Source organism: Sinocyclocheilus anshuiensis, unplaced genomic scaffold (genome assembly GCF_001515605.1).
Source record: "Sinocyclocheilus anshuiensis isolate Anshui unplaced genomic scaffold, SAMN03320099.WGS_v1.1 scaffold23, whole genome shotgun sequence".
Classification (NCBI taxonomy): Eukaryota; Metazoa; Chordata; class Actinopteri; order Cypriniformes; family Cyprinidae; genus Sinocyclocheilus; species Sinocyclocheilus anshuiensis.
The window spans coordinates 525,336-543,528 of NW_015552545.1; the positions used below are offsets into that span (position 1 = coordinate 525,336).

At 39.0% G+C, this 18,193-nt stretch overlaps 1 protein-coding gene across 2 annotated transcripts in view; it reads right to left on the reverse strand.

Moving 5' to 3' along the window:
* Positions 1-414: 414 nt before the first annotated feature.
* The window catches only part of LOC107664080 (phosphatidate phosphatase LPIN2-like), a 22,623-nt gene continuing 4,844 nt past the window's right edge, over positions 415-18,193 (reverse strand). Inside the window, exons 2-20 of one of the 2 annotated variants that reach the window (XM_016454532.1) lie at positions 16,065-16,265; positions 12,030-12,125; positions 11,321-11,631; positions 11,137-11,244; positions 10,834-10,960; positions 9,156-9,504; positions 8,747-8,846; positions 8,436-8,623; positions 8,159-8,252; positions 7,992-8,061; positions 7,791-7,883; positions 7,114-7,199; positions 6,572-6,722; positions 5,047-5,195; positions 4,007-4,093; positions 3,743-3,895; positions 3,236-3,350; positions 2,796-2,899; positions 415-2,608 (exon numbers count right to left, since the gene is read on the reverse strand). In XM_016454532.1, the coding sequence (XP_016310018.1) occupies positions 2,461-2,608; positions 2,796-2,899; positions 3,236-3,350; positions 3,743-3,895; positions 4,007-4,093; positions 5,047-5,195; positions 6,572-6,722; positions 7,114-7,199; positions 7,791-7,883; positions 7,992-8,061; positions 8,159-8,252; positions 8,436-8,623; positions 8,747-8,846; positions 9,156-9,504; positions 10,834-10,960; positions 11,137-11,244; positions 11,321-11,631; positions 12,030-12,125; positions 16,065-16,256 (2,721 nt within the window). In that variant the 5' untranslated portion in view covers positions 16,257-16,265 and the 3' untranslated portion in view covers positions 415-2,460. Of the gene's footprint in view, positions 2,609-2,795; positions 2,900-3,235; positions 3,351-3,474; positions 3,576-3,742; positions 3,896-4,006; positions 4,094-5,046; positions 5,196-6,571; positions 6,723-7,113; positions 7,200-7,790; positions 7,884-7,991; positions 8,062-8,158; positions 8,253-8,435; positions 8,624-8,746; positions 8,847-9,155; positions 9,505-10,833; positions 10,961-11,136; positions 11,245-11,320; positions 11,632-12,029; positions 12,126-16,064; positions 16,266-18,193 lie in introns of those variants that run through there. The other variant, XR_001631424.1, reaches the window with a different exon arrangement.

Consider the following 18,193-nt stretch of genomic DNA (forward strand, 5'->3'; position numbering starts at 1 on the left):
TCGCTTAGGAGTCATTCTTGTCTACATCTGCTCCAGCGGTGAAACAATGGCGGACTGATGACAGCTCACTCAGGCGGGTCTAAGGTAAGACGCCAGTCCAGTCTGTGCCGAAACGCTACTGTCAATCCAACTATCGTGGGAGGGGCCTGTCTGTGTGACGTCACACAGACAGGCATCTGAAATCGCTCGATTTGAGAAAGGGGAAAACATTTAACCAGATAAAAAAAAAAAAACACTGGGTGGATTTTTATCATTATAGGGTGGTTGTGTACACACACTGCCAACATCCATTTCAGTTCAAACAACTTGTAGAAGTGCATGTAGCATCCTATGACCCCCTTTAAGAAAAGCAATTCAATTTACATTGATTGTGACATATTAGCACAACTACTAAATAGTCCACACAGCTGTATTAAATACATCTTTAATAGATTCATAAACATTGTCCAAACCATAGTTTTTGTAAATTTATAGTACAATTATCCATTTAAAGGTTTTTATGCTAGGTCAAACGCAATGTGAACCTATAAAGCAAAATCAAGAAATGCACCGTCCCACTCAAATACAACTACAAATAAAAGCAAGTAAAACAAAAGGCATCAAAGATCACGAGGAATGACAAAACATATTCAGCACTTAGAACAGCAGTTTCAACAAAAGAAAGAATAGAGGGGTTTTTTTTTTTTATATGTTTTTTCTGTCTTTTTACCTTTAATGTTAGTTTCATACAAGATGAGTGTGTTCATCCCACACAAGAGGTATTACTTTCATAGAAAGAATGGGATTCCTTTGTTAACAATTAACAGATTTCACTTCCAAACATCATAACTGCAGACACAAAGTGCAACACACACATATATATTAAATCACAACAGTCAACTGAACCAAGAAATGCCCCAATTTTTCCCTAAACAATGATTTTACTTAAAGAAATTATTTAATTGTACTCTTAATTCTGTACATCTATTTTAACATCCAGCACACAGTGCTCTAAAACTTACCCTTACGAGATTCTAAAGCAACTTGACCAAAGCCCAAATGTAGGGGACAAGACCATAGTGACCAGCTAGTAGAAAAGAGGGCACGTTACTTCAGTCGATGGTGATCAAGTGAAATGATCTGATTGCTTTCATCCTTCACTTGCACATCAGCTTCAATATTTTCAAAGAATTAAGAAATTCAGCTTTCCGCTGTTCAAGATCATCCACTAATAGTGAAATAGTCAAGACCCTTCAAACTGTCTAACCCAAGGGAAAGCATCAATGCATGTGTAAAACATAAATGGTCCCATTTCAAACAAAGCATGCAAAGGCCTGGTTAGTGGAAAAGAACAAAACGTTAAAGACCATTTGATACTCTCGCACAGGCCGCAGCCTACTTAAAGTATAACATGTCTTCATTTTGAAAGCAAATATATAACTACACTCTTCTTTACTTAATACAGATCTGTTGCTGAGGTTTACATAAAGGATCTAAAAGAGCTTAAATCCCTGTATTTTGCACAAAAGATTGCTGAAATGATTCGAACGTTATTGCATTTCTGTCGTGAGTTAAGTGCAAGACGATCTGATATTTTTCCTTTCTTGGCTGCAGCTGAAAAAGTGTGATCGGTAAGGCGTTCTGCAGCAACCAGACGATGAAAATGTCAACAGTTGGGAAATAACAAGAAAGCCCAATTACGATGAACTCCTTGGTGTACTTTTCATACAAATCCAGCCGACTATACAAGGCTGTGTGCGCTAAATCTGCTGAACTGTAAATGATGAGCCGTGTCCTCACGTGGCACGGCTCATTCTGTGCATACTTTCCAGTATCTATGAGATTCAGCTCATGAGATTCGCACCATCTGGAAATGCATATTCAAACTGTCATACCGTCACCACATCTTAGAGGCAGTGCATGTTAATTAGTTATTTCTAACTAATGCCTTTGTATATAAATAATCTACGCTCTCAAAATGTAAATTAGTGGTTGTAAAGAATATATTTGTTAATTACTTACGATTATAAGCATATTTGTATGCCACCTTTAACCTTACACATACCCAAACAAACAGCTGCGCATTCATTCCGCTGACCAACAGGCCATTGGTCGTCTAACTAATACTGTAAACATTAGCTCATTAGCAATAGATTCCTTCAGAGCTGAAGCAGCCTAACTCATAGCAGCTAATCAAAATGATACAGATTAGAAATATTGTTACAGAGCAGCACCAGGTGTTTTAGTTTGTGGACGTTCTGCCTACGTCCAATTAATGTGACACTGGGGTGTGTTTTGGTGTTTTCTCTCAAACTGGTTCAGCTTAGAGGCGCTTTTGTGCAGTTCATATTTCCTAGGTGGGATAGGGCGGCCACTTTACTTGTCTTTAAGCAGAGACGTGAGATGTGGAAGGGTACCGCTAAGTGGTCCTGATGGCAGAAATGACTGTGACCGTGTAATAGATGGCCCTTCTGGGATGGTTTATAATAGCAGGTCCTCCGGACAGATCTCAGGGATAGGCTGACGCCAGAAACAGAATGTACTGAACTCTGGGAAACTGAAAGCTGAACTTTGTTCTTTACTCAGCAAGGGAAAGACATGATCCACCAGCTCACTCAATCTACTGTACCTACACACAAACAGAGAAAGAGTGTAAGACAGCTAATCGAAAACAGACAAAGGCATCCTTCAACTCTCAAAAAGACCTTGAACACAGTTCAAGAATCAGCTCTCCACCTTTGAATCAACATAATCTTTGACAGCTGAAGTTGACTTTAGAGATATATGTAATGCTGCAGATCAATGTGCCCACTTACGAGGACTTGTTGCCCTTGGTTTGTTCCTGTATGAGCTCTCCTTTGGGGTTAACCGTAAAGATTCTGCAGAGCGGCACTCCAACCTCCTTGTAGGCAAAGACGTCCTAGAAGAGACAGTCACAAGATCAGACTCCAGGCGTTAACCACAAACAAAAATATCATTCTATGTTAGTTCCTGATGGTTTATGACGAAATAGATGCATTCATGCCTGTATAAACATTGAATGTCTTACTCCACCCAAACAATTTAATTTATTCAGCTGGAGACTATCAGCAGGCTGGTTCGTAGCAGCTGGTCATGCAGTCCGAGACTGTGTGTGTAGCCTAAGGGGACAGCGCTTTAAGTTCTAAGCCTCAAACATGAATCTTCACGCTGAACTTTCAGTCTGCTGCTGAGGTCAGAGTGCATTGAAAAGAAAGTTAACTGCAGTTCAACTCACATTTGGTCGGTTTCCAAATGCGGCATAAAATGGATGTTTGTTGGGCAGGAAAAGATTCTTAATGTCAGTAAGGCATTCAATTTTGAAGACTTCTGGCTTCTTCTCAATCACCTCCCTTTCAGAAAAAGAAAACATTTCGAGTAAATTAAATCAACTGCTTGGTACTTTTATATGTATTCAGCATTATTGGGATTTATTCATTAAATCAACTTATTAATGTTGAATCATCATTTACTTACCTTCATGTCCAAATTTGTATGACTTACTTACTTCTGCGGAACACAAATGAAGATATTTTGGAGAATGTTGATAACCAGACAGTTTTGGTTATCATGGACTTCTATTGTACGGACAAAACATATATACATTTCTCAAAATATTTTCTTTTGTGTTCCACAGACAGAAGAAAGAAATACAGTTTTGAAATGACATGAGGATGAGTAAATGGTGACAGAATTATTTTTGGGTGAACTAACCCTTATATAAACAATGATGTTTATATAATACCTGTGAAATGCAGAGAAGAGGCTACTGGGAGAAAGCATGAGTGGTCCACGGGGCAGGATAATGCCTCTGTCATTTACCCATTGCAGATATCTTCGCGTCATGTCTGCCATGCCAATTGCCCTTGCTGAGCAGTACAGGAATTTATATCCATTTCTGGAAAAAACAAATGCCCTTTCATCAAGACATCGTTTAAAGCCTGCTTGTGCTCTTTTAGTAAAGAAAACATGTCTTAAAGAAGGTGGAAGATTAAGAATGCAAACTCACTCAGCTACAGAGTGGTAGAGTTTAGCAATACCCTGATGCGTCCAGTCCTTCCCAAACTGAGGCAAAATCTGCCCGAACACATCTGATCTGAAAGCACATAAACATAGGAGTGAACATAGCATGTACTAGAAAACGAAATGCACAAAATCCTCTAGTGCATATTTGTTCTACTTGGAAGGAAGTCCAAGTCTCATTCAACTGGGTTCCTAAATATAGCTTCTAACATTCTTTTTATTCTTAGAACTAATAGACTTGTGAAGGAGAGAGATTTTTTGTAATCTATTAACGAGGATCCTCTCCCCGCTTTAGCGTTTTATTTCCGGCTCTTTCTGAGTGGCATTATGAGAGAGCAAGATTTAAGTTGGCTCATTATGGTGGCATCCTCCTCCTAGTCCAGCCCTGGTCTAGGCACACCCCACAGTCAGCCGCCCTGCTTCACAGCCTCAGAGAGATGTGTCAGGCAAGCAGCTCAGAGAAATAATAAGCGGCAGTCAATCTGCCCGTTTGATGTTTGCCACCCACCAGCCACTGAGGGCACGAGTCTGGAGGCGAAGAGCATTCGTTTGCATAGACGCATGGATATTACAGCCGGCTTTGCGGTAATTAAAAACCAAAGATGGTGGAACGGTACCGCACTAATATTGGAGCTGTGAACCCCATCAAACAGTCAGTAAAACTCAGGGAGACATTGTCTGTTAAATGGTGCATTGTCTTCATCATTTTAAGTGTTAGTGGAGAGGGATGCGATGCGAGATAATTATTAGTGGTTCATTATTTGCCACATACTCAGAGTGCTTGTTTTGATGAAGCAGACTCTGCCTTGATCTATAAACCTCTTTCAGTTCTGGCAGTAAAAAACCTGGCAGTGAGTCCTTTTGCAGTAACTAATGGAAATATTTATGCACACCTAAGCCTTCCCCCCCCCTTTCATTACTACAGAAAACTATAAAAATGAAGAACAAATGTGAATTTTGCACAAACAACCCAGCACATGATTTTCATTTAAGGAAACACGTGATGTGTGTCTGTGAAATACATACTTGGTGATGGTTCCATCGATGTCTGAGATGATGACTTTGTCATCCCAGTTCCAAAGGTAGATGGTGCCTTCACAACGGCACGTGCCTTGGTACTGCGTTGTAATGCTGAAGGTCACATCGTTGGGTCCTTCCTTCAGTTTCAGACTAGCCTGTAAGTCAATACCACCTAATCAATACATCTCTTGACCACTACATAACATTAATTTGAACTTTATCTGTATTTTATCAACTGCAGAAAATTATGAGTTATAATTGGAGGATGGTGGAAGAATCTAAGACAACAACCCCTTTAACACATTCTTTACTGGCAAATTACTGGTAAATTACCCTTAAGAGATCATGTGTGAACAGGACATTTTCACAAATACCAGTAAATCAGTTCAGGCAATTTTCTGGCATGAGAACTTGTTACATTACCAGAAATGACCAGTATCATGCTATGTGTGAGCAAAGAACAGGATTATCAGCATGAGCTTTGGGTCAAACATAAAGCTCTGTCAGAACTGTTTGCCACTACTTTTGTTTTTCTATGTAAACATGCGCTAGACATGCACTGCCCTCTTTTCTATTCATCAGCGCCACAGCTCTGCAGTTACTATTGCGTAGTATAGTAACTGCAGTACTATAGCAACTATTATGCATCTAATTTAAGAACAAAAACATACTCTGTGTGATCATCCACTTATGGCTGTCACTCAGAAGTTTAAAAACCTTCCGATTGGACAGATAGTGAAACTAAAGCGCTTCTCCTAATCAAGGTGGATGAAGAAAATGTTGCAGCTTTTAAAGATAATTTCAGCTGATTGACGTGACAGAGTTTACCTGTATTTTGGTACTGATGTGTGAATAGTATCTTACCGGTAAAAAGTTGGAACATCGTTGATGGTATGAACAGCACATTTGTGCATTTACCAGAAAAGTAATTCTAGTAATTTTACAGTAATTCACCAGGATTACTGTGTGAAAGGGGCTAATATCTGTATAGTTAACTAATATTAATTGACTAACTGATTTGTAATCCTTTGCATTACACACTTGACTGCTGAATCCTGCAACATAAATACATAAAGAAAACATCAGCTTTAATCATTAAATTATTAAATGATTAATGAGATTAAAATCTTAATTTATGCAATGCAATCAGTTCATCTACACCACAAAATCTTCATTAATTTATAAATTAATTTATTTATTAAAAGACAAGTTTTTTTAAATGGAAGATTTTCTGTTGCACAACTGCATCTGAAGCTGCCAACAGGGGGCAGTCTAGTGCAAACCAACTGCAAGACACTACCCTTTCAGAATGAGTCACAGAGCTTTTACATAATTTCCTGGATGAAGCTTTAAAAAAAACTCCCTTTTACAAAGCTGTTGCACTACAGGCAACAGAGCTCTGGATCTTTCAGTCAAAACCACTGAGCAAGTGTTAGAACTGCTTATGTAAATAATAGTCACTGTGTGGTTTAGCATAGAATATGTTTACATAACTAAATAGTTCTGTCTCCTAACAAAAGCTTAGACTCACAATCTGGTCGGAGGAGAGGCGCAGGGACTTGCGGTAGGTATGAGTGGTTGTGTGGCTGTGGGGCTCAGACTGGACCTTGCGCTCCATTGATGATGCGGCAGCACTCACCTCCTTCCCCTCCTCATCGCTGGACGAGTCCCTAGTGTCCACTCTGCGTTCAGAGCAAACAGGGAATCAGTGAACTAAATTTGCAACCACATCCAGATTCCTAATTTAGACTACAACAGCACCACAGAGAATGAGACAAAACAGAAAGTAGGCTGGATCGACCTGATTCACTTTTACTTTAACAGGGAAAAACAACTAGTCAGCGATCAAAGGAAGGGTCAAGGGTAAAACTGATACTTGTATCTTTTACTCATTTTTTACAACCAAGCCAGCAGACATAGCTAGTTTATGCTCCCATCTATAACATTTGGTTGCATTTTATTAGTTTCATTCAAGGATAACAACCAGAGTGTGATTATTATCTGCACATCTTCCAAAAGTGACAGGCAGGAATTGATGCTGCATCTGCTTGTCTGTCAGGGGTTCTGACTCACTTGCGGGCATGACTTTCCATTGACAAAGACGAGCTGCCTTCCTCCATTTGGGACTGCTTTATCTCCAGCTTTCCAGTGCTTTCTGACTGTATAACAAAACAAAAGAACATTAGTACATCAGCTCATACATATCTATAAATTGTAACAACAAATTTGTGTACACGTCATCCATTTGATTTTGTTGCTCTCAAACGTGTTGTGACCGATTACATGACCCTATCATCCTCACATGCTGTCAGGCTATTACTAAAAAGTCTGATGAGCTGCCTGGCCTATTTCTAGGCTGTAAAATTCCACACCGCAGAGTGGTGCTAATTACAGACGCGCCAGATGAGGGCAGCGAAGGAGCCTGATGTATGATGTCTGAATGACGGCAGAAGCTCTAGAGAGAAGAACGAACTTCAGAGGCAGCATGTTTCATCTTCTTTACAACAAAGACTTGCCTCGTCCTTTTGTTCAGGCAATTACGTGAATGTTGATGCTTGTGTAATCAGATCTGCCCATAGAAGTCTAAAGACATGTACTGGAATGCAGTGGGATTAAAAGACCAATAACCGCTTACAGGTTTTGTTCCTAGTCCCTGATTACAGCTCAATAGAGACCTTTATGTTTAAACAGAAAAGTTTGTCTTTGCAGAGTGTTATAGAAATCTGCAGGTCACACCACTCTGGTCTTACCTGTTTAATAGTGCTGTCTGCTCTCTTTCTCCAGAACCACCAGCGGCCTGATTTCTTTGGCATCCTCTCTTTCACCCAAGCTTCCTCTGTAGCCTGAACAGAACAGAACAGACCTACTAGAGCACACCACAGCACTGCAAAACAAACTTTAAAGGACTTAAAATATGAAGTACAAACATCCTAATAGGGAGAACAAAATACCTTGGGTAAATTCTTCTGAAATGCTTGCAAACTTAGGATCAAAGGGGCAGCCAATGTCCAATTGTAATACCTAAAATAACAAAAAACAAAGGCAATTTATTTAATAACCGTAGCATTTTGTCAACTTTATACAAATATATTTGTTTTATTTAAATATTAAAACCCACCTGTTTCCTATTTTAACAACTAAATTTGGATTGTCTATGATAGCTAGATTCTCTGCAAATTCATGATACGTGATGATATGGTCCATAAATTTTTCTAGAAATAAGCAGAAAGAGAAATTCAAATCACTCTTTAAATAAAAAGCATATACTAAATCCATGAATGTATTATAATGGACAAAATTAACCACATCCTAACCACAGTTTCCTGTTTCCACATCTACAGCTGTGATTTCCACACCATAATAAAGAAATTAACACACCAGAAAGATTCACGTACCTTTGGAAATCTCTCCGTTCTCACTGAGTCCTCCACACAGAGACAGAGTGACATCAGGGAGATCACTGGCAGAGTCAGACAGGCACTCAGTGCCACTGTCGGCCGCAGCACTGCCCACAGACTGCGGGGACTGAGAGCCTGAGAGCATCCCAGAATCCATCCAGTGCTTGGAGCCTGAATCTGAATCACTGCAAATACACGTAAGACATCAAGGTCACCTGATGCCTGATAAACTTGTTATGAACTGCTTTCCAAGTGCCTTAATCTAATCTTAAAAGCAATATAGGTCAGATGTTCGTTTATTTTTCTACCTCTTAGGAAAGTAGCGAGCAGCAACATCAGGCTCCAGCACATTCAGGTCATCCAGGTAGATGTCCTCTGGGCCCTGGTGCTGACTCCTTTTTGGGACTCCTGAACAAAGTTATAGTCAGCAAACAGTAATCATACTAGAACAGCAATCTCTCAGGTTCGACAACAATCTCTACACACTCTCCGAGGTACTTTACCTTGATAGCACTTAATTAATTTAGGTGCATGATTTTTATTTCTAGAACACATTGATATAACCTTGTTAAACATGAATCAACCACAACTTTATTTCAACTTTATCTACTCCCACACTTCCACTAGCGAATAAAGATAATGGGCACTGGCATGGCATGCCAATCAATCAAACCAACTAGACAGAATTTCCTAGAATGTGGTGCTTAACAGGCCCACCTTTCTTTTTGGACGGCGAGTCAGTCTTGGGGCCAACATCTCCCAAGTCCCCACCCATATGAGCAGCAGAGGCAGCAGCTGGAACAGCAGAAGCAGCAGGAAGGCTATTTGAAGGAGTGGAGGTCAACACTCCACTAGGCACCGTCTCCAACTCGGACTCAGTGGGAGTTTTGGGGGTCACAGGGGTACGGGGTTCAGGCTTGACTATGGTACAGCCAGGAGTCCCTGAGGCCAGTTCTCTTTCATCTGTCTCCATGGCCTCTGAGCTCAGGATTACTCTGAAGTGAGTGTTCTCTGAAGGCATTATGGTCACGGTCTTCGGAAGTTCCACCTTTTCCTTCTTAGACACCTGCAAATTACATTTTTGATGAGTGGCAATGAGCTGAAATTGAATCATACCTGTTAACTCGAAGTAATAGCATAAAACAGAAAATATTTTTGCATTTTATATTCACTTATTACTAGGCCCAGACAGAATCTACAGGTTGAGGAAAAAACTGCCGAATGGATTTAAACATAAAATGTGTTCCTTTATTAAACAAACACATTATGAACATGATGAAAATCTTTCAACAATGTTTGAAATATTAGCAGACAATATTCCATGCAAAATATCCCCACAAAAGCACCGCATACCATCACAGAGATTTTTCATAGTGTAAACCATTTATTCTGAAGCAACAATTTCATCAGTTCTATCAGCATTTACATACTTAAATCTGCATATTTTTGTTTACCTTTACAAAGGCCTATTTTTACAAATGCATAAATGTTTTATAATAATGTAGTAATGTTACTGTTACTTAACTATATCATGTTATGAATAAACTAAACATTTTGAATTTTTACCTCAGTGTGTTGCTTCTGAGTTTCTTTGTGTGCCGTTACACTCATTTGTTTTGAAGTCTCTCACAAAGAGACAGACAGCACGAGTCTCAACAGTGCGACATTGATACCAGAAATACACTATCCATTATAAATCGCTGTTTACATTGAATGTAGGCTAATAAAATTAGAAGAATCATTCTCGCGTTTCGACGCTTCGCTGGTTATTTTTTTGTCATTTATGTTTTAAGCAGGCTATTTGTCCGGTCGGGCAAGTAAAAAAAAAAAATTATAAAAAAAAAAAATGTAAACAAGGCTGATCAGCTGTAGCTCGACCTATATTTTTTATTTATTTGATTTAGTCATTTAGCAGATGCTTTTATTATTATTATTATTATCATTGAGAACATTAAGAAGGTAGCTCGACCTGTATTCTGCTACTGCAATTCTCTCTGATGATGCAGTAACTACTGTGGGGGAGAAAAAAAAAATCTTCGCTCTGTCCAATGATTGTAAACAGTCGTTAGGTCCATCAGACTGAAGATATTTTAGCGGTAATGTGACAAAAATATTTAAGACCCATCAAATCGGAATTTAAGACATTAAGACTTTTTAAGGCCCTTTATTAGGAAAACGTTATTTAAGACATTTTAAGACTTTTTAAGGACCCGCGGACACACTGTGTAAGTCACTTGGGACAAAAGTGTCTGCTAAATGAATAAACGTAAATGTAAATCATAAAGGATGAACATTCAGATTCCAAGGCAATCTGCAGTATTTCCTTCAAGTGAATGAAATAAATAAAAATAAATGACATGAACTTCACAGAAAAAGTTTCAGACATGTAACTTACCCTGGTAGATTCTGGAAACTCTCCCCATGTCCACTGCATGTGTGACTCCATTTTGAGAAGGCTTTCTGAGGGCCGAACGACCAGTTCAGAGTCACTCTTGGGAGAACAGGCCTCTGACATGGCATGACTGCTCAAAACACAATAACATACAGAAACTCACATGAACTGATAAAAAGTGAAAGTGAAAATCAAAAAGAACTGAGAGTCTCCAAATCTTAAAACATATTTTTGGAAGTCCTCCAATGTGACAAGAATCAAAAACATATTTTGAAATGTGTCTGTGAGAGATAAGCAGATACAAACCTATCTGATGGAGACCAGTCTCCGTCAGAGTATGGGTAGTTGTCCAAAGAATGACGAACTGTTGGTAACTTGGGTTCGATTTCTCGAACTGTACTGATTGAAGATGATCTGAAAGAAAGATTTTCCTTAAAGTCACATGTCCATCAGATATGAGTATGTCTGATGTGCAAGCATCTGTTAGTACCTGGTGTTGGAAGCAGCGTCCTCATCAGAACTCAGGTCCATCTCAAATATGTCATCTGTTGAAGGGGTTGAGCTGAAGATGGCAGAAGGGGTCAGCTCCTCTCGGCGTGGGTCACCTTTATGCTTCTTTCTCCGTTTCTTCTTCTTCTTGGCTGCCCCTGTGCTGGCAACAGGGGGATCAGGAGGGTCCTCCGGGTCCAGTGGATCATCATCATCATCCAGGTTCTGACTTGGCCTGTGATCTCCTGCAATCCAAAATAGGTGACTCTCAGTGGGGATGGGGGAGGTAGCCAGGTGAGCTGGTACAATCTCCTACAAAAAATAAATAAATAAGACCATTAAAGCATCTGCCATTATCTCCCAGCTTCATATGGAGATCCGCAGGCTCCCCGTTGATCTCTGTCAATCTGAAGGAGTTGCAGAGGATTATTTTAAAACACAACCTTAATATAGAAGCCACCAACAGATGTAGCTTCAAACTTTCAATAAAGTTACACTCCATAACTTGTTGTAAGACCCTGTCCCTTTTTATTTTATTAAAAAATATCTATGTACGGTATATGTGTTAGATTGACTGTCTTTGCACTGCAAATGTTTTTCAAACAAAATGTCATTTTCATACTGAAATATGAAGATGTTTGGTGCAGCCAGTAATGTGAGCACACTACTGCACATGCAGCTATCTAATATGTGAACTAGAGGACACTTACGTTCTGCTCCTCAGTTTCCTGCACAAAGAAGGCTTCTCCATTATCTCCCAGCTTCATATGGAGATCCGCAGGCTCCCCATTGATCTCTATGTCAATCTGAAGGAGTTGCAGAGGATTATTTTTAAAACACAACCTTAATATAGAAGCCACCAACAGATGTAGCTTCAAACTTTCAATAAAGTTACACTCCATAACTTGCTGTAAGACCCTGTCCCTTTTTATTTTATTAAAAAATATCTATGTACGGCATATGTGTTAGATGACGTTAAAAAGCCAATATCTGTTGACATTTACCCTGCAATTCGCTTCTGAACTCGTGACTTTTCACCCTGCCACCAGTGCTCATCCAAACTCGGACAAACAGCAGGTTTACTCTCCTGTCCACCAATGCGGTTTAAATCATTTGTGACCCTGGACCACAAAACCAGTCTTAAGTCGCTGGGGTATATTTGTAGCAACAGCCAACAATACATTGTGTGGGTCAAAATTATTGATTTTTCTTTTATGTCAAAAATCATTAGGATATTAAGTAAAGATCATGTTCCATGAAGATATTTTGTAAATTTCCTACTGTAAATATATTAAAATTTAATATTTGATTAGTAACATGCATTGCTAAGAACTTCATTTGGACAACTTTAAAGGCGATTTTCTCAATATTTAGATTTTTTTGCACCCTCAGATTCCAGATTTTCAAATAGATGTATCTCGGCCAAATATTGTCCTATCGTAACAAACCATACATCAATTCAAAGCCTTAAAGCTTATTTATTCAGCTTTCAGATGATGTATACATTTCAATTTCGAAAAATTGACCCTTATGACTGGTTTTGTGGTCCAGGGTCACATTTGTTCACAAGAGACACAATACCTTGGAGGGGGTTCTAGCCACCAAACATAATTAGTGAATTCGTGCCGCTCTGAAAGCACTGCAGCCAGCTGACCTGCAAAGAGGATCGCATCACACACCTGATACCATGACCCGGCACAACAGCAGCCTAGGGCTGGACAATAATTCAATATCAATATGTATCGCGATATAATTATTTTCAATAACGGTGATATGATTTTTAAACACATTTCCGATATTGTATGAAGGCTAAATACAAATAAAAGGTGAACATTAATTTATTTGTACTGTTTTTTTTCTCTAAAAATTTATATTGTTTTATATGAGGTGTCATAGACTTGGCAAATTAATTTTTCATAAGTTTGTATGCACAGACATCTGTTGTGGGCGTTCTTGGCAGTTTTTACAAGGCTTTTTTAAATAGTGTTCATATCGATATCGGAATTATATCGTATCGACCGAAATTAAGAAATATATCGTGATATAAATTTAGGCCATATCGTCCAGCCCTACAGCAGCCTGATATCGAGCTGTTTGAGTCTCAGAAGACATCCACAGAAACATTACTCTTCAGTTAGACCTCCAAGAAAATACAGATTTAATCCCCTGTGTTTTTTAGTTTTCTCACAACTGTTTCTTTGGACTGCTCTCATACCAAACCGTTTTGTCTATCCAGGGGCCTCGGAGCCTCAGCTTCAGGGTTGCTGGGTGATATATGTGTGCAGAGTAATGGGCCAGAATTTTAATGTTGGTATAAATCATGACCCTCGAACAGAGAGCTCTCTTACGTACGTGCTCGTGGACAAAAAGATTTGGATTTCATTTCACGGCATAGCGAGAAGAGAGGGAGGAATGTTGTTCTGACTCTTAATGACTGTTTTGTATCAGCCATCTAATTTGCATACTTTAACAATCAGATCTATTTCATAATGGTGGTAAGGGAGCGGTCAACTGTCTCTTATCTGCACTGTGGGAGAATGTGTTACACCACACTCTGACAGAACCTCCAGTTAGAAACTGGGATTAAAAACGGCTAAACTGAGCTTGAAATACTTTTCAAAGGTTGTTGAAGCGACTCTACGACCATCTCCTAATCACAGAGGCAACCTTGACAAAATTCTCACTCCTCTGCCTCCATTTCCTATCTCTTTTTAGTCAGAGAAACCTGTTGCCATAGCGACCACTTTTTTCTAAACCTCTTCACACATCCTGTAGATAGTGAGAACTCTTCCATCCCCCATCTACTGTTGTTTCTCATGCACACTGGTAAATGTTTTATGCTAAACACTGTAACACATTCTGTCTGTGTACTATAGATGATTGAAAACATCCGAATGGCTTCAATATGACCAGAATGCTTTCAAATATGCTATTTATTGCATATAATCTTGTTATTTACTGCTGGAGATAAACACAGAGTATCACAGAATGCACAATTTCAAAGGAACAATTCTCACTGATCATGTCTGCAGCCCATTTCCTCAACAACTACAACATTTCATTGTTTAAATTAGAAGAATTGAGCATACCACTTCCTCTCTCACAAGGTAATAGATAATGATTTTCATGTCTTTCCATTCAAGCATTTATTTAGCCTGTTCTGTCAACGCTCACAGAGCCTATTACACATAGAAAACTAGGTCTGTTTACATGCAGTACCCTCTGCTGGAATCTTAAGTCACGAACATGCCAGCACAGAAACATGTTTATAGAGCTGCTACAAAGGCACAGTCCTGTATACGTATTTTCAAATGAACCATCACAGACATGCACAGATGAAGGCATATTTGAAGATAGCAGAATCATGAGGACATTTGTGGATTAAAGCTAAGCTTCTTTGATCATTCTTGTGTTTGCTCTTTCATCCAATCATTTTGGTGCAAGACAATGGAGATTAATGCTGTTATACGTTCTAGACTGGAAAGCAGAAAAGCAAATATTGTCCAAAGATCAGATCAATTATACTGACAGCAGCGGTCGACCGATGTATCAGTTTTGCAGATTAATCGGCACGATAATTGACTGCCGGAATTATCGGCAAAAATCCATGCCGATAGTTTTTTCCGGGTTGCGTCCGTTGCTGGAGCGGCTGAAGGCTCCGCTGTCATTTGCCTCTCGAGGCGGAAATCACTGACACCATGTGCTGTTTGTTTTGACACGTGACACTGCACGCTGCACAGAGCGGAACACTTGAGATGCACGGGTTTAAAACAGACAACTAAACGGTGTGTACACAGTGCACTATAGTGCATGTTTTCATATCATTACCAAGTAATTAATTTGTTGACTAGATGCTGCATTATTGGAGAAAGAACAGCAAGCAGTATGTTTGCTCTCAAGGCTGAGAGGACGCAAAGCGGTTAAAACAATGTGACCAAAACACACGCAAATGCTTAATGTCAAGATTGTTAAACATCTATTTGCATTTGTTTATATCCAGCTGGTCACTTTAATGCATTTGTTATCCAGCGAAGATGCAGGTTTAAAGCAGTGACGCGAGAGTTCATTCAGCCGACAAAAATCATGCCGCACCACAGTGCGCATTCACACGGTTTTCCAATAAATTACATATTTGTCCCAAATCGTTGTTAATGTACATAATGACTTCACCCTAGGCTGTGAAATTGTGTATTGTGCATTTTTCAGTGAAACGTTTGTCTTTCTGTGGCTCTAATAAAGTCTGTATACTTCATATAGAGAGCTATAATATAGATTGTGCTTTTGCTATGGCCTTTGTGTAGATATTTAAAGATGGCCATCTAGTTAGTGTGTGTTAAGTTCAAAATCTACTAATACATTTTTAAATTTTGAAGTTTAATGATCAATACATAATTAATATTTAATATTAATATTTTTATTCATGTACAAAGTATGGTTCAGTACTTTTTTTAAATAAATGCACTATTTTAATTTTCGTTAAGTATCCATTTTAAAAACTATCGGTTGATTAAACGGTATCGGCCAGTGTGGTCCAACCTAGCTATCGGTAACAGTAAAATCCACTATCGGTCGACCTCTAATTGACAGTGACCTGTCTGTGGATTTTTTCTTGTTTCTGTGTTTTGAAAAGTTTTCAGAAACTCAGTTGCGTGAGAAAAATCTATATGCTTTGAACTTATTTGATGACACCAACAGTTTAACTTGATGGGTTTTTTTTAACATCCTATTTGCGCTTCAACACTCACCACTTTCTCTTTGGAGCGCAGCACACCCAGTTTTCCAAAGCGCACATGGAAAGGGGAGCACTGGTAGGTGCCGTCCTTCTGCCGGACCACCACCACATCAATGCAGCCTGAGAGCGTGGCCTGGTTAATGCCCTTATATAGCTCCTTCATGGTCACCAGCACCTGACCTGCCAACTGCCCCACGTAATTCATGGTGCCCACCTAAAATGAGGAACAGATAGCAAAACAAACTTAACCTTAAGACATCAGTAAACACAGCAAATCTTTCCCAATACTGTACATGTACATTGCAAATGTGGCACGATCTCCCCTTTCCTCATGGTAAAAGCGAAATTCTTAGTTCTTTTTGGCTGCCTGCCTTTTTTAAAACTGTTATCAGCAGACCTGCAGACGGCTAAATGCTGTTTCGCAAGTTGTCTGAATGTGCTCCAACACCATGGTCAAATAGGTGAGCAAAGAGAACAAATTAATAACAAACAAGGACACAGGATGAACAAAAAATAATATATATTTTTATGTTTCCTGGCATACTTTGAATGTAAAGATCAATGCACATTTCTGTGGAATTGCTGGCATTATTCTAGTACCTGTTTAAAAAGTATAAAAGACCACAGCAGGATCTAGCTGCAAAAGCGGTTGCAAATTTAAGAAAACTGACTTACATGTTTATCTATGTTAGCAAATTATTAAAAAAAACATCAAGTCTAAACTTAAAGGGATACTCCACCCCAAAATGAAAATTTTGTAATTAATCACTTACCGCCATGTCGTTCCAAACCCCTAAAAGCTTCTTTCGTCTTCAGAACACAATTTAAGATATTTTGGATGAAAACCGGGAGGCTTGTGACTGTCCGATTGACTGCCAAGTAAATAAGTAAATTACACTGTCAAGGTCCAGAAAAGTATGAAAGACATCTTCAGAATAGTCCATCTGCCATCAGTGGTTCAACCGTAACGTTATGAAGTGACGAGCATACTTTTTGTACGCGAAGAAAACAAAAATAACGACTTTATTCAACAATTCGTCTCTTCTATGTCTCTCCGCATCACCGTAGCGCCATTTTGGAGAATATCCGCTGAACGCAAGTAGTGTACGCTCTTGTGTCAGCCGCGCTGCACGGATGCGCTGTTTTCGTTCAAATCAAAGCGTAAATACACGTAGAAAACGTATCCTTGTGTCGCGGCTAACACAGAATAGCGTACACTGCTTGCTTATTAACCCTATACTTTTGAACAGTAGTATATATGAGGACTGAACACTTGTTGCAAATTGACATTGTAACTTTGGTTACTGCATGATATACTATTATTATAACAAAAATAGTGTTATTCTGCAAAACTGAACAATTGACCTCAGCCTCACATAACTTATTTGTAGCACAATTTATAGAGAACACTGTGAGCATGGGTCATCGTGACACTCATATCAGCGATCTCCACATATCTTAATATTTGATTGGTTAAGGCAGTGCTGGAAAATAATGGTGGCCACACAAAATATTGACACTTTGGACCCAATTTGGACATTTTCACTTAGGGGTGTACTCACTTTTGTGGCCAGCGGTTTAGACATTAATGGCTGTGTGTTGAGTTATTTTGAGGGGACAGCAAATTTACACTGTTATACAAGCTGTACACTCACTACTTTACATTGTAGCAAAGTCATTTCTTCAGTGTTGTCACATGAAAAGATATAATAAAATATTTACAAAAATGTAAGGGGTGTACTCACTTCTGTGAGATACTGTATATAATATATATATATATATACACATATTAGAGGTCGACCGATGTATCGGTTTTGCCGATTAATCGGCACCGATAGTTGATTGCTGGAACTATCGGTTATCGTCAAAAATCCATGCCGATAGTTTTCCCGGGTTGCGTCCATTGCTGGAGCGGCTGAGAAGGGTCTGCTGTCATTATACAGTGCGAGAGCGGCCTCTAGTGGTTGAAATCATTGACAGCACGTGCTGTTTACTATTACTATTATTATTTTTTTTTTTACTACTAGTATGGTTCAGTACTGGTTTTGGTAATAAAGCACTATTTATTTTTTGTTCAGTATCAATTTTAAAACAATCGGTTAATTAATCGGTATCGGCCAGTGTGGTCCAACCTAGCTATCG